The sequence below is a fragment of the Chiloscyllium plagiosum genome, chromosome 18, assembly GCF_004010195.1.
Source record: "Chiloscyllium plagiosum isolate BGI_BamShark_2017 chromosome 18, ASM401019v2, whole genome shotgun sequence".
NCBI classification, from domain to species: domain Eukaryota; kingdom Metazoa; phylum Chordata; class Chondrichthyes; order Orectolobiformes; family Hemiscylliidae; genus Chiloscyllium; species Chiloscyllium plagiosum.
In genome coordinates, this window is record NC_057727.1 from 43,317,428 (window position 1) to 43,334,036 (window position 16,609).

A 16,609-nucleotide genomic window follows, 5' to 3' on the forward strand; every position below is an offset into this window, starting at 1 on the left:
CCTTGCCTGATACAATGCATTCGTGCGTTTTTCAGGGTACAAGATTAATTTTGCGAAATCAGAGGCTATGCCTGTGGGTGGTCTTACGAAGGAGCTAGGTCTTGAGGGTGACTATAGATTCACAATTAGGTGGTCACAGAGGGGTTTTCTGTATTTGTGCATATTCAGTTCTGGATCGGCTGTTCAAAGCCAATTTTATCCAATTTTTTGATAAAATTAAACAAGATCTTCAAAGGTGGGAAGCACTTCGAGTCTCGTGGTTGGGTCGGATAGCGCTTATTAAGATGAATATTCTCCCCCATTTGCTGTACCCTATATGAATGCTTCCCAGATTTTCAATAAGCAAACACTCAGGCATTGTAAGTGGCCCCTCATTAATTTAGCTAAACTGCAACTACCTCACAGATCGGGGGGAGTGTTCCTTCAGACATTAAAATTACTAACTAAGCTTGCTTTTGTCCTGCGTGAGCGATTGGGCTTGTGGGGACCCTCTTTCAATATGGCTAGATATCGAAGACTCCTAGGCACGGTGCCCCCTTACCAGTTTGTTGTTTTGGACAAAATGAGGACAGTTAGGAAATATTACCATAACCCAATAGTCATCAATACTGTTAAAGCATTGAGAGCAATTCACCAGAGAGAAGGCAATATGGCAAAACATCTTCATTTACACCTTTAGTGAGTATGCTGGGTTTTCAGCTGGGGATGATAGATTCAGGATTTAAATGTTGGGCAGCTTGGGGTGTGTCTTGCATGGTTGATTTATTTGAGGGAGACGTAATGATGTCCTTCAATCAGCTAGTACGGAAGTACGAATTATCTAATAGAGACCTCTTTTTTTTTCAAGTTAGGGATTTTATTCAAATAAAATCAACACTTTTGACTGATCCTTAATAATCTTACATAGAGAGGGGGTGTGCTAAGTGCTAAGAGTACACTTTCTGTCAGTACTTTATATCATCAATTGGGGGTGCCACCTCAGCTGAGTTTGATCGCCTCTGCAAGGTGTAGGAGAGAGAGCTGGGTGTTGAAGTTTCCTCAGAGGCATGGGAGGATATTTGGGAGAATGCAAGGAAGATAGCAATGTGCAATAGGACCCATATTTTATAATTGAAGATTCTCCACAGGGTCGACTTGGCTCCAGACTGATTGTCAAAATTTAAACCAGGGGTATCTTCAGCATGTCCCAAGTGCAAGGTTTGTATGGGTACTCTTACCCATTGTCTCTGGTCTTGCGATAGACTTCAAACAAATTGGTGTGCTGTGGTGGGTGCAATGGAGAGGATTTTGGGTGTAAGGGTAGAGAAGGACCCTACCTCTCTCCTTCCTCCCTGCCCACTGTATTCCATGCAGACGCGCATAAGAAAAGACTTTTCAATATTCTCACGTTCTGTGCAAGAAAGATTATCTTGCTAGGTTGGATATCCGAAAACCCTCAGGGCATATTGGATTGGCAGAAGATTGTTATGGAGCATATTCTCTTGGATTTTCTCACAAATGTGGTATACCACGAAACTAAGAAATTTTATAAGACATGGCAGCCCTTTTTGGAATACCTGGACACAGATTTATCTGCCACACTAACAAGGGCTTTTATATAGCCATAACGATTGTGTTTCATGAGTCCAATATCCAGGGAGGAGGAACTGTGAATGTATGAGGATTTTGTTTGGCTGGGCTGAGTAATTACTACTTATTTGTTTGTTGCTGGTTATTATTTATTAATTTTGTTAAATAGCCAGTTTGGCTTTTTTTATTCTATACTTTTCTATATATGTTTATACATTTGTACATGAGGGAGGGTTGGATTTTCTTTTACTTGTGTTGTATTTTTGTATTGTCTTGTACTTGCTATAATATTTTAAAATCTATTTTTCCAATAAAAATATATTTTTAGAAAAAGATGAGTAGTTTCCATTGTGAGAAGGTAACTTGTTTTGTTTTTTGGAAGTCAGAAAGTACATTGGAACAGTAAACTGCACATATAACTTCCAAAAAGGCATGTGACTTCACGAAGTGCCGTATGGGTTCCTGTGCTGTTAAATAATGAAATGCATACAAAGTTGACCATAAAATCCATGATACCAATAGTGATCGATTTCAGCTCATAAAAATCAGGATTTCCACTTCAAGCTAACAGTTTCACCATAAAAGAATAGTTTACATTTATGAAGTCTCTGTGCTATGAGAGTTTGTGTAGAAGTTTTCAAGCTGTCTTGACAAAAGGTTTAGGTGATCAGAAGAGATACCTGGGATATAGGCTTCAACTTTGTTTTGAAGCTTATTTCAAGATCTTTCTAAAATATCATATAGATGATTTTTGTTTTGTGTAATAAACTTGCACTCATTTGTTAAATTACATTAGCAGTCTTGTATGAACATGTTCAGTAACAATAACCAACAGCAAAACAAATTAGAACAGGTGATCTATCAAGCCAGGTTTCATACTGAATTGGATTTCCAGTATTAGCATTAGCAAGGATGGTTACAAAAGTAAAGCTTCAGTTTGCCAGGCGTTGGAAACTGGGACAAAGATGCTCCCAGCTTCATGATTCAATTAATTATTAGCCACCTCCATGTCATAGACTCTAGTTATGTTGACTTGATTTTTCAACAGTCAGTGAAATATCATAAACTGCATAATGATAGCTTGGCATCTTTTTGTTTTGCCAGTGCTTATTCATATCTTATATTCCCCACAATACCCTCAGGCATGTGAAAGATTGTGGAGGACAATCAGAGATGCTGAGATCTCCTAAGGATACACAATCCCACAACTCATGCATGCTACATACAAACAGATACATTGACAGTTGGGTTTACATCTGGTGACTCACACTTTACAAGTAAGTATAGAGGAACCTCGATTATCCGACTGAGATGCGCAGATAGTATTTTATTGATAGTCCAACACCGGCATCTGCGAATCCAGGGTAAGTGTGGAGCAAGAGAGAGGGCGAGCAATCAGTCATTTGGAGATGGTGCCTGGGCTCCCATTAATGTCCAGCGCTGTTCTCAGCAGCATGTCAATAAGCCAAATTCATTTTTAATCATTATAAACAAAAGACACCATCAGTGTTGAAACACCTCTTTTGATTTAATGTTTCTATCGGGACCTTGAGATCTTCTTCGGATAATCCGAAATTCAGATAATTGATATTCAGATAATCAAGGTTCCTCTGTATTGGCAAAGGGACAGCAGTGGAGAGTTCACATCAGAAAAGGCAGCCCATGAAAAACTCTGTTCAAATAGATACAGGTACTGTACCCTAAAAGGCCATTGATGAAAAACAGAATCATTGAGCAACAGAGGACAATGGGTGATGCAATGATAGGACTTGCACACATACTGCAGTGAAAATTGAGGAGTCCACCTCAAGCGTAAGGGCATGCCAGTAAACTTCTCTTGTTTGGAGAGATTGACCAGCTTTGTAGCAATGTAGCAATCATGCATGTCTTGTTTTAGTGATGTAGACTGTGAAGGCTATCATGAACGCCATTGTAAACTGAATGTCACATGCTTTAACCTTAACCCTACTATAATGACTTAGTCTGCAATGAAGAGCTCACTGCCACAATGATAGCAATGACATGCTATTGGCTCATGACAGAGATGATGATCAAAAGGGACATAGAATAGAGAATTGCATTCAAAATGCTTCCGCCTCCCATCACTGTCTTCAGTAAGAACCCCATGTGCTTCCCTGTCTCCTATTCTTCCACGAAACAGTTCCAGATGGAGGAACCTTTTGGAGGGTCTTTACAGGCTTCAACACTCAAAGAATGTTGGTCAAGAGCATTACAGGATTCAGAACAGTGATCTGACCTTCTACCACTGCTGAAGCCAAAGACTGGACTATGTAGCATATTCCACGAAAAACGTCTATATAAGCCAGTGTAGGAAGATGTTGAAATAAGCAACAAAGCAAAGTTTTAACATGTTTCTGAGGAATGCTCCTTGTAGATACTCAATTCAAGTGAAATGTTATTCTATTTAATTCTTTAATTTCTTAGTTAACTGACTCTTACCAGCAGGAACTCTTATCAGCATTCTGCATAAAGGGAGAGTAAAGTTATGTATTTGCACAAGGTTTTGCACAGGATCTAAGAGACAGTGTTGACTTAAGTTTAGTTAGTTCACATGAATATTATTTGCACCACATTTCTATTCTGTCCATCCCTTGGTGCTCTGTGCAAGTCACATTCATTGATACTGAATTGGAAATATGCATTATTGGGATGAATGGGGAGTTGGTCAAATGGTGTGGTCAATTAAGGGGCTGATTTGTGAGACTGGTTTGGAAAATGTAATGGGAATAATGGTCCTTGCATATGCTTGTGATATAGTGTAGCCTAAATGAACTCTATATTAATAAAAGCATCCTTAGATCCCAGGCAGTAAATGTGAGCAACTAGGAGTGCATTGCCATCATTTTCATCCTCTAAATCTTTTTTCTCTTCCTCCCCCTCTTATTCATCTTAGAAAGATCTGAGCTCATTGCCTTGTTCATCCTATAGATGCAAATATTGCTCTGTGTACATCGATTACACCATGACCACTCTGAAGACCTTGACTGCTGCATACTGAAATACAGCCAAAACTCTATCGTTGACATAGCATTCACCGTAGCGCTATTAGGGTTTCATTTTTCATGTCCTGAGGTGTCTTATCAGCAAGTTTGAAGTGGGCATTTTTATCACCTTGCAGCCACCATTCAGTTTTGTTGCATGTCCAAACTATCAGAAAGCTACCACATAATGAGAACTCCCAAGGATTGTAGTGCATACATGCAGAGATCTTCCTTTGACAGTACACCAGCTGCACATTGAGGCAACAGATGCCCTTGTGGTTGGCAATTCTCCACTGTGATCCAGGAGTGTCTTATATTGACTTTGTAATGAGGCCCTGCACCTCTGTGAAGACAGTCAAACTGTAAGTCTGAAAGCACATTCATTCTGACTGTTGTTATTGCAAAGAAGGTGTGCATAATTGTCAGCTCCGGCAAAAAATCATCACGGGTCATTTATCTTGTAAATTTATGCATTGTCAACTGGGAACACTTGGCAATGCCTCCTGTAGCATTCTGAAGGAAGTCATCAGACAATAGTTGAAGATGGTGATGGTTTTCGATGACCATTGTGAATGCAAGAGCACTAAGCCCCCAAAATTATTTTAATTCTGCCTTTTCTTACATGCCTTTTCTATCTCCTGATTTATTTTCTTCTCCACATCCTGAAAACTTCTAGGAGGCCTGTACATAATTCCCATCATGAAGGGCATCTAAAATTGTAGGTAACATTCCAAAAGAAGTCTAACCACTGTCCTATTCAGCCGCAACATGACGTCCAATTCCTAAACTCAATGCACTGACCATAAAGGCAAGTATGGTAAATGCCTTCTTCCCTAACCTGTCTAACTGTGACTCGACTTTCAAGGAATTATGAACCTGCACCCCAAGGTCTCTTTGTTTGGCAACTATTTCCAGGACCCTCCTATTAAGTGTATAAGGCCTGCCCTGATTTGCCTTTCCAAAATGTAGCACCTCGCATTTATCTTAATTAAACTCTATCTGCCATTCCTCGGCCTATCTGATCAAGGTCCCATCGTTCTCTAAGATAACCTTCACTGTTCACTACACCAACAGTTTTGGTGTCATATGCAAACTTATTTACCATTTGTCCTGTATTCACATCCAAATCATTTATATGAATGATAAAAAGCAGTGAACCCAGCACCAATCCTTGTGGCACACCGCTGGTCAAAGGCCTCCAGTGTGAAAAAAACCCTCCTCCACCACCCTCTCTCTCCTACCTTTAAGCTAGTTCTGTATCCAAATGGCTCACTGTCACCGACACCATGTGATCCAGCCTTGATAGCCAGATAACTGTGAGGAACCTTGTCAAACACCTTGCTGAAGTCCACATAGATTACGTCCATCGTTGGTTCATTACACAATACCAAATCCAAAATTTTGTTCTCTAATGGGCTCTACCACAAGACGCTTCAGACATTCCTCAAATTCTTTTTCTTGAGATCTGCTACCAATCTGATTTTCACAATCACAGAGGTATAAAGAAAGTCTTATCTAAATCAGACTGGGAAAATAGACCCGGGGAAGGTCAATTGAAGAGGAGTGGCACATCTTTAAGTTGATGTTTCACAGCTCTCAGAAAAAATTTACTCTGGTCACAAAAAGGACTCGATGAGAAGGATAAACCATCCACAATTAACAAAAACAGTCAAGGAGAGTAACCAATTAAAAACTAAGGTATACAAAGCAGCAAGAATGCTAGGTCAGAGAATTTTTTAGAAACCAGCTAAAAAATCTGAAAAAAATCCTCTGACCTACCACACTTGCCAGATAACTAAGAAGCTGATAAATAGGGAGAAATTTGATTCTAAAAGTAAGTTTGGTATGAAACGTGAAAACAAACAGCACACACTTCTGCAAGTATAGAAAATGAGAGAGTGGCTAAAGTCTGTGTGCAACCCATTATAGATTAAACTGGGGAATTGAGATTGGAGATAGAGAAACAGCAGATAATTTGAACCACTTTTGCATCAGTTTTCCTAATGAAGAACATTTAAATATTCCAAAGATTTCAGATAAGGAAGGTCCTATTGGGAGAAAAGTTTTGCAACAGTCTCTGAAATGAAGGACCACGTATTTGAGAAATTATAGGTCTGAAGATAGACGAATCACCAGGACCTACATGCAAGGTTTTAAAAGAAGTAACTGCAGAAGTAGCCTGGACATTGATTGCTATATTCTGGGAAGGTTTCAGGAATTGTGAAACCGCTAATATGGTGCCTTTGTTCAAGAAGGTAGAGAAACAGAAAGCATGAAGGACTCAATTTATCAGGTTAATTAGATTAGGCTTTTACTCATTTGAATTTAAAAGAATGAAACATATCGGATTCCGAGGTGACTTAACAGGGTTAATGTTGACAACATGTTTTGACTCATGGGGGACCATCAAATAAGGAGGTATAATTACAGAATAAGAGGACACTCATGTGAAACTAAGATTAGATTCCCTACAGTGTAGAAACAGGCCCTTCGGCCCAATAAGTCCACACCGATCCTCCGAAGAGTAACCCGCCCAGTCCCATTTCCCTCCAGCTAATGCACCTAACACTATGGGCAATTTAGCCGATTCACCTGACCTGCACATCTTTGGACCTGTGGGAGAAAACTGGAGCACCCGGAGGAAACCCATGCAGACACGGGGAGAATGTGCAAACTCCACACAGACAGTCGCAAGAGGCTGGAATCAAACCTGGGACCCTGGTGCTGTGAGGCAGCAGTGCTAACCACTGAGCCACCGTGCAACAGAATTTATTTTTCCACACAGTAGTGAATGTCTGGAATCTCTACCTCAAAGAGTTGTGGAGGCTAGATCACTAAAAGAGGAGGTAGAGAGATTTTTAAAATATCAAGGAGTTATAGGCTATGAGGAGTTGCCACAAAAGGGAAGTTGGAGCCTGAGGCAGATCAGCCATGATCTTGTGGAGTAGTGGGGTAACCTTGATGGGCTGAATAACTTACTCCTGTTCCTATTTTTTATGACAGGTACTTGAAGTTGAGGTTCTGTTGCTTAGGTTGATGGAAGACTGTAATGTGGGGTGGAGGGAGTAGGAGTGTGGAAGCTTACAGTACACACCAGACAGAGTGTGACGTATAATCCGAGAATATTCCGCACAGCTACAGCACATAATGAGTGGATGTGTTGCTGCTCTCTAAAGAGCTGAGAGAGCAGCAACGGTTTCCCAAGAGGAAAATGAGGATATTGAGCAAAGGAACATCATGTTCTGCATGATTGAGCACTGTAGCGTCAAGTGCAACAAGCAAATCAGAACTTAATTGACAGCCAGACCCAACAGATGAGATGTGGGTGCAGTGATCATCGCTGGCTATAAACTTTGCTGCTCAAAAGGAAAGCAGTCGTGTCTGTTCCCAGAGCCAAATACAGTTTCTGTTTGTCTATTCTTCACTTTGCTGATGCCGAACACAAGCAAATGTTTTGATGGTTTTCCTGTATTTGATGGTCCTTCATGAAACAATAAGATGTTAGGCTACATCGGACACAAGGTAAAGAGTAGCACTGCCTTAGGCAGGGTGATGCGAAGGACATTTAAGATGTGCAGCTTGTTTCTTAAATGGCAATAGATTTATGAATGCACACATATTTACAATGAGGTGTTGGCATACTTCTTGAGAAGCATTTCTTTCGGTTACCCTCTCGCCACGTACCCAGTGAAGGGCAGTTCCTGACTAACCGCACTTGACCTTGTGTATAGCTAGACTTTAAAAATGGTGTCAATGTCAGGAATCTTTGGAAGACTCAGCAATGGTGAGTATATCTGCCTCTAGCGAGAGGGAAGATAGCATGAGTAGGTGCCATTCAAGGTATGGTGCATAGCTAATGGGGTGAGTTTTGGAAAATATTGTGAGAAATCTTGCCAGGGTTCATGGAGAGAAACTCACCATAAAACTCACCATAAAATTCACCAAACCAGACACTTAGCTAGTTTCTGGTCAAATTCAGAGTCTAAAATTGATTCATACCATGTTTGGAATCAATGTTGAAAAATGGCAGGTGTCAATTCCACAATGTCCATTTAAGGAGATGTATTCAACCTAGGATAACTTAATTAGGAAATTTCCAGAAACTTGAGATAGCTTGTGTTGAAATTTGAAAATGTCACCTGACCTTGACAGCTATCTTATTCACCTTGAGAGTGTATATTTTTCTAAAAAGTCAGTTCCAGAGGATCTCTCAGGAGCACAGTTTGAAATGATAAATAGGACATGCCTTCTCTAAACATAACATATTTATTTTATTTTCTTTAATATAACTTTAATGTTACAAACAATTTTTTTGTACTTTGAGAGACACATTTCAGTGAGCCTTGCCCAATGTTCCGGTCATTATGGTCTAATAACACTTAAACTTATCACTCCGTGCCACTGTATGTCTTGCAAAGATGAAATGTGGCCTTGTAGAGGAGGTCAAATCTAGAGAAAACAGTGTCTGTTCTACGTACTTCCCAGTGTCAATTTCTGAATATAACCTCTCAATTATACTTCATACCCTTTCAAAGCATTCCTTCAGATTTAATACACGTTATTTCAGGAATTCTTTCCTTCTATTTTCTGTCCTTTCTATTGATGCCTCTGGCAGGCTGTAAATGTCTGGTGTTATGGAGCAGCTTCAATAATTTAAACAGGGTTAAACACAAATCAAACGAGGGAGCTGGTTCAGACCTATAGAAAACATGCCAACAACTTAACATTGCTGTAAACAGTGTCAGAGTGTGAGGGTGGGGAAGCGACTTACACAGCTGAAAATACATAGCTATTAAAATAGCTTGATTTAATTGGTAGGTCTCAACTAATCAGTTCAACTTCCTCAGGTTCTAGGAATTAGTAAGTCTTCCAGGTCAAAGCTCATAAATGTGGCAACCTTAACTTGGCTGAGTAGACATTCCTTTGATAGCAATCATCAAATTCATTGTTTAAATACCATTAAGTGCAATTAGAAAGAATTTTTTTAGAAAGTAAAATGAATCATAATTCTTCATAATCCTCTGAAAAAGATGTCATGTTGCTTGCATTCTATTTTAAGCCTCAGGGGACTTCTAATCAAAGTGATATAATTTTACTGCCAAAGTTGCAGTACCATATTTCTCATAAGGGGCATGCATTTTCCATACAAGTGACACCAGCAATCAGTCCAACAACTTGCTGTCAATGAAACTAAGGCACAATAATAAACAGGTTGCATTTTAATTTCTACTTTTTTTTTGAATTACAGCATTGCAAATATTGTTTTTTGAGTTCTCAGAGTAAGTTACCCTCTAAGACAATGAAAGCCATTTTAGGCATTAGCACAAAACAGACAATAGAAATTTGGAAGCTAATTACATACTCTTTTTGAAGATTTCTTTTCTTTTCGACGATCCTTTTTACGTATTTTGGCCGCATCCAAATTTCAACTCCTAAATTCATCAAAAATTATGAAAAAGACAAAGGGATATTTTTGTTTGTATTAAGGTCTTCCCATCCCACAATCATTGTATGGTTGAAGCTGTCATACAGACTGTCCAATTTATTTAATGACCAGAGGGAGGTAAACGATGTCAAATAAAATCTACAAAATGATAAATCTCTAAGACCCCAAAAGCAAATTATGCAAACTCTAATATAGCACAAAAAGTCCAACATTTACAAAATAAAAGATCTATATTTCTTTAGAGCAGTTCAAAGCAAATTTTACTGCCTTCTACCTTCTCTAAGCCCGTATCTGCCTTCAATCCTAACATGCACCCACATTCCCCTAGAAAATGCAAAGGCCTCTATGGCAACCAATCACCATAGTAAAGAATTCACATATTCACAGAATCTTATCTATTAATATCTCCAGCCTACGTTTACTTTCTAAAGTCCTTCAACTTGTTGTCAAATTATAAGTCCGTGTTCATTTTTCCCCACAATGCCAAATTTTAAACACTTTAATCGTGGTTCCAATGCCTCTGTAGCGTTACTTCAATAGATACCAATTCCTTCATTTGGTTCCAATCCAAATGATCAAGTATGGTAGGAGCTTGACCCTCAAAAATTTCTCCCTGCACTCTTAAAGTCCCCTCCTAATTCTTATTTAGATACTGCCCTTTTGTGAATTCATCTGAAATGACATCAAGTTTCACATTAACGTTGATTGCGTCAGCTCTATCTCGTCATCACCTCACTCAATCCCTTCACCTCCTCAGATTTCTCATTTAGTGCATCATTTTGAAACCAGTATTGTACATGCACAAATTTTTCACAACTCTTCAGCAAGCATCCCCACTCCTGACCTTATGATGGAGGGAAGGTCATTGATAAAAATGTCCAGCCACCTTCATTTGCTTCATCAATGACCTTCTGTCATTATTGGGTCAGATTTCAGGATGTTTGCTGACAATTGCAGAAGGTTCAGCTCCCTTCATGACTCCACAGATATTGGGGAATTCCATATCCAAATGTAGCAAGACATGAACAATCTTCAGGTTTGGGTTGACAAGTGACAAGTAACATTTGCAACATACAAGTGCCAGGCAATGACCATCTCCAACAATAGGATATCTATTATCCTTTCCTAGTCAATGGCATTGCCACCAAATAGATCACCCACTATCAACATCCTTGGGTTATCATTGACTAGAAACTGAATTGGATTAGCCATAACAATACAGTGGCAACAGTCAGTCCGACAGGTCAACAGCAAGCAGTTTGAGGGTGGAAGGTAAGTAATGGAGGGTGCTGTTGCAACGTCTGTCCGGGGGCTAGCCCTGTTTCTTTTTCCCTGCAATGCGACAAAGGAAGAGATTGAGCCTGATGGCAATGGATGCAGTTATACTCATGCACGAATAGGAGGTGTGGTGAGGTGTCCCCAGTTAGTGAGTATACATGCAGAGGGCACAGAAGGTTAGCAGCTTGGAACAATGAGATGGGTGTGAGCCCTTGAATGGATCTTATACATGTGATACTGAGATTTGAAGTCTTTAAGCCTTGGAGAGGATGCTTGTGCAGTGGTAATGTTAGACTGTATGCTAGCCTTTTGGTGTGGAGTAGCAAAGAGTAAATGGTAGTGCTTACCCTTGTGGAAAAGCATCTTGCAGCATTACTGAGAGTCCCTTTGAACATGAGACCTGGCCCTGGAGTGTGCCGCAATTTCAATTCAGGCTGGCTGGCTCTTTTAGCCTGGCCTCCTTTAAAGGTCAATAGAAAAGAGCCTGGCTTTCCACTCCACAACTTTATCTGCCAGTACCTCCCTGACTCAGAAGTGAGCACGGCCAAACAACTGAAAGGGAACATTGAGTGCAAGGGGCCATTCCTAGCTTGCAGCATCTGAGGCAGTATGCAGATTAGTTTTAAATATAGCATCAGAAGTTGGAGCTGGAAGTCTCAGCACTGGTCTCGCATTTCCACCTTGCTTGTCCCTTGATTGCCTGAGAAACATGCCAAACATCTTGTTTGTGTAATTAATGTGGGGAAAGGTGGGAGATCGTGTGAGAAAATTCATCCCAGGCCATGGCCATATGAACTGGACATTCGAAACTCACTCAACAGCGCACTAACCGCAAATGGGAAATGTCAGCCCTATGTCTCTGTTACTAAAACCGAGAGTCCCAAATGCCTTATTAATCACTTTCTTTACCTGCTCAACCTCTACAATTTTCACTCCTATCTCTCTGCTCCTGCACAGCCTTTTTTAAACTGCATATTTTATTTTTGCTTTTTCTGATTTTTATCAAAATGAACACACTTCTTGGAATTATCCTTCATTTCTCCATCTATTTCATTAGTTAATTTCCTCTTGAAGTCTAACATTATCCTCCTCATAGCTCACAATATTTCCAAGTTTCGGGTCATCTACAAATTTTCAAATTGTGCCTTGCATGCTCAAGTCCAGGTCATTAATATACAACAGGAAAAGCAGTGGTCCCAATGTCTGGGGGACTCCACTATTTTCTGAAAAACAACAGTTTAATTCTATTTTTTATTTTCTGCCACTGGGCCAACATTATATCCACGTTGCCCTGCCCCTTTTATTCTTTGGGCTTTGACATGCCCTACATGTTGTACTTTATCAATGTCTTTTGGAAATCCATGGATACCACGTTAACCATATTACCCTCAGCAACTGTCTCTGCCACCTCATTAAAATACTCAGTTAAGTTACTTAAACACAATTTCCTTTTAATAAATCCATACAGGTTTTCTTAATGAATCCATATTCATCTAAGTGACTGTTAATTTTGTCCCTGGATGACCACTCTGAAAGGTCTCTCAGAAATTACAGTTCAATTACTTAATCAGCAAGAGGAGCAACTGAAGCGAGAGAAAGAAAAGGGTGACTACTAAATAAAAGCATTTTGAGAACCGAGTCAACATTTAAAATGGAATAATACATGCTGCTCCTCTATCACTTCTCTCATGTAGTAGGTCTCTTCCAGCATCCTTCTCCAACAGGCTGCCTACCTATTCCCATTATGTCAGTATATCTTGCCTAGCACATGCACAACTACTTGTGTCGGTCCCATATCTGTGTAAACTTCTTCAATCCTAGTTGTCAACATATTTTATTTGTTCCTCTGAGAATTATTCTCACTGTGCTCTTATTCTCTCCAATCCATCTTTGAATGATAAAATTTATGAATCCTAGATTTGAACGCCAGCACCTCTCCATCATGAATCTGAAAACATCTACCTTAAGCTGTCAACCTTGCTAACTCTGTGCACAGCTTCAAAAGCCTATACAAAAAGTGTTCTTTCTTGACCGTATTTTAAACCACCACTTTGAAATTCTCTATGTACATGAATGTCCAGACAGCGAGCAGCACAGCAGAATAGTTGTTCCACAAAATATGTCGTAAAGGTATGTGCGGTTGTTATACTGCGACATAAGATATTCCTTCCAACTGCTGGTTATTTTTAACTTCTTCAGTCTTGCATCCTTTTCATTTTAATTCATACTGAGAAGCAGCTTTACAATACTTTGGTGAAACTTTTGATGTTTAAAATTGCTCAGAGCTGTATACTGCATACAAAGCCAAGTACTGTAGATGGTTATTTGTTAATATCAGTGTTCTAATAATGTGGGAGAGATTTAGCATAAGGTAAAAGAGTTGGACATTGAAGCAAACTCCTTACCTTCAACACATGAAGGTTGAGCTCGGGTTGTACCAGCTACTTGGCCCGGAAAACAAGAGCATTTCACTGTTTGCGACCGTTCCTCAATTTTGTTCTTATTGCAGCACCGGTGGACAGCAACAACCTCGCATGTGCCCTGTTTGACCTGATGACCTGAAAGAAGAGGAAAGCATAAACAGTATGTTAACTAATTTATAGGAATAGCTCCAAGGGAGACAATTTATAACACCCTGCTACAAACATCGACAGCATTGTGAAATGTCTTAGCAAAGTGATAAGACTAGACAAGACTGAAATGTCAACTCCATTAGTCTTTCGATCCATCTTCAATTTCCCAAAACAAAATACACAATCCACTATTGCTATTCAATGACCTTAGGTACTTAAAATAGAACTGAATAAATGCACTGAGATTGAAAAAAACAAGTTAAACCCAAATAATAATTTGAAAGTGTTAGTTCTACCTGAAGACTTTTGTTAAATATCTTAGGTCAAAGGGGCTATCCATAATAAAAACCTTAATTGGCAAATGGAATATAAATTTCTTGAGTGCAGAAGGTAGAAAATGTATAGGTAAATTGTTTTACATACAATTTTCTCTTTTCTCTATTTGGCTATTGTCCTACCCTTTGTTACCGAGTATACTTCAATGGAAAAGAAATGAGGAGGAAGAAAGCAAGCGACTGGTTCCAGGGGTGTGGCCATGAGCACTAAGAGAGTGGCCGAGGTAACTACTCCTATTTGTATTGTTGGCAACATGAAGCATCACAAAAATAAGCTATGCCATTCTGTGATACAATTGGCTAAAATTCCAGTGAGGCTCTGGGGCTGAAAATGTTTTCCAAAAATCCAAGGAACTAATTTAATGAATTGTTATTTTTAATTTATAAGTGAGTATTGCACAAAAAGAGAGAAAAACCTCGAAGGAACGCAAACAGACGTACATCCCCATTCAAACTGAACTGTCAGCGCGGTAAAAATACTCTTTAATCCAAATGAATATTTATGAAATCCCAGCGAGGAAAGTTCTCTCTTCACAGTGACTTCCCCAGACTGACTAATTCTCAAATGTGTCAAACTCATGCCCAAAGCCTCAAATGCTTGAATAATTATTCTAAATTTAAGCTGCAGCATCTATAACGGCACAACATCTATAATTACAGGGATGCTTTAAAAATAAAAAGTCATTTTTTTTATGATGCTTTTCACAGAAGCTTCTGTCTGAAAGCTCAACCCCTGCTTCACCTACTGTATGTTTGATTCAGCACAAGACATCACTAAGGATGAAAAGAATAATGGAAGATTCAAAATAAATAAAGGCAATACAATTGACCAATGGCAAGATACATTTTAAAAGCCTGAAGATCTCAAAAGGTGAGAAACATATAAAGTGGTTCAGAGCACAAGATCTTGTCCTCCTTTGGTAATATATCAATATTTGGATTTGCTGAAAAGGCAAGGTCAAACATTATTTTTAAAATGTAGCAACTGCCTCTTCTTTCAAAAGAACAACTTTTCTGCATCCAGAGATCAAAGCTGAACCTAAATGGAACACAGTAGAAAAGGGCTAGGGAATACTTTTAAAATCTACCCAAAATATCATCTAGTTTGCTTTACTTTGTGTAACTAATTAACAATATGATTCTTATTTTCACTATGCTGTTTAATTCCCAATGATATTTCAATGTGCATTCATACCAGGATATTGTAAAATATCATTAATCCTGTGGTGTAATCTAAATAGATGTAGCCTATAAAATCAGAAATTTCCTCAGTCCTGATTAAAGGTCATTAACCTGAATCATCGAGCAGAAATTAATGGTCATAGCAGGAGAGTCCTTTTGGGTAGAAACAGCATTTTTGGGAGGCTTTATGAATTTGGTCTGACTTGAGTATTTATCTTGCTGCTGCTGAGGTTCTCAGTCCCTGTGCGGGTGGTTTACCAGAGAAAGCTTAGCGAAGTACGGATGGCCTGCCTCCCATGATCAGCTCACCATTCTGAGGGCTCAAGCTCTCTCATATCAGCAGCACCACCATGACGGTTTGCACTGTCAGCAGTGTGGCCATGAACACCAGGAAAAAGGTGAGCTGGGTGGATTTCCCTGAACCAGACAGAGAGGACTTGATGAGGATGGGAAGATGCAAGTCAACATGATCGACAAAGAAGCTCTTTCTGTTCCCTGCACTCCACCTGGTGGTTGTTGGTGTCCAGCAAGGAGAGATCACTCTCCATCAGGTGCCCAGGCCCACCTGCAGGGATCCCAAATGCTAGGCCCACATGTCAAAGCCCCTGACCAGCCACAGGTTAAATACCAACAGTAAGGGTTTGAGGCCCTTAAGTGAGCAGTTTAGGTGCTTCCATTGATTTCTAGGCAGGGAAGCCATCCTTGAACCTTCCCACACTCAAGTTAATAAAAGGGAAGCAAAAATCAGAATATAAAAGACTGAAGAGTTGAGGAGATCACAGCAATATATCAGAATCAGTGAGTGGGCTGGCACGGTGGCTCAGTGGTTAGCACTGCTGCCTCACAGCACCAGGAACCAGGGTTCAATTCCAGCCTCAGGCGACTGTGTAGAGCTTGCACATTCTCCCATGTCTGTGTGGGTTTCCTCCGGGTCTTCCAGTTTCCTCCCTCAGTCCAAAGATGTGCAAGTTAAGTGAATTGGCCATGCTAAATTGCCCATAGAGTTAGATGCATTAGTCAGGAGGAAATATGGGGAATGGGTCGGGGTGGGTTACTCTTCGGAGGGTTGGTGTCGACTATTTGGGCTGAAGGGCCTGTTTCCATGCTGTAGGGAATCTAATCTAATCTAACCAAAAGATCACAGGAGGAGAAATTGTGTGGATAGCTCACAGGGGAAGTGATCAAAGTGATAGATCACTAGTTGAGAGATCACAAGGGAGCAAT

General features: G+C 39.8%; 1 protein-coding gene across 2 annotated transcripts in view; it reads right to left on the reverse strand.

Annotated features, from left to right (window-relative positions):
* Positions 1 to 16,609, reverse strand: part of tafa4b (TAFA chemokine like family member 4b) — a 333,573-nt gene that overhangs the window by 191,185 nt on the left and 125,779 nt on the right. For both annotated transcript variants that reach the window (XM_043708310.1, XM_043708311.1), the window contains exon 4: positions 13,701 to 13,853. In XM_043708310.1, coding sequence (XP_043564245.1) covers positions 13,701 to 13,853 — 153 coding nt within the window. The remainder of the gene's footprint in view (positions 1 to 13,700; positions 13,854 to 16,609) is intronic.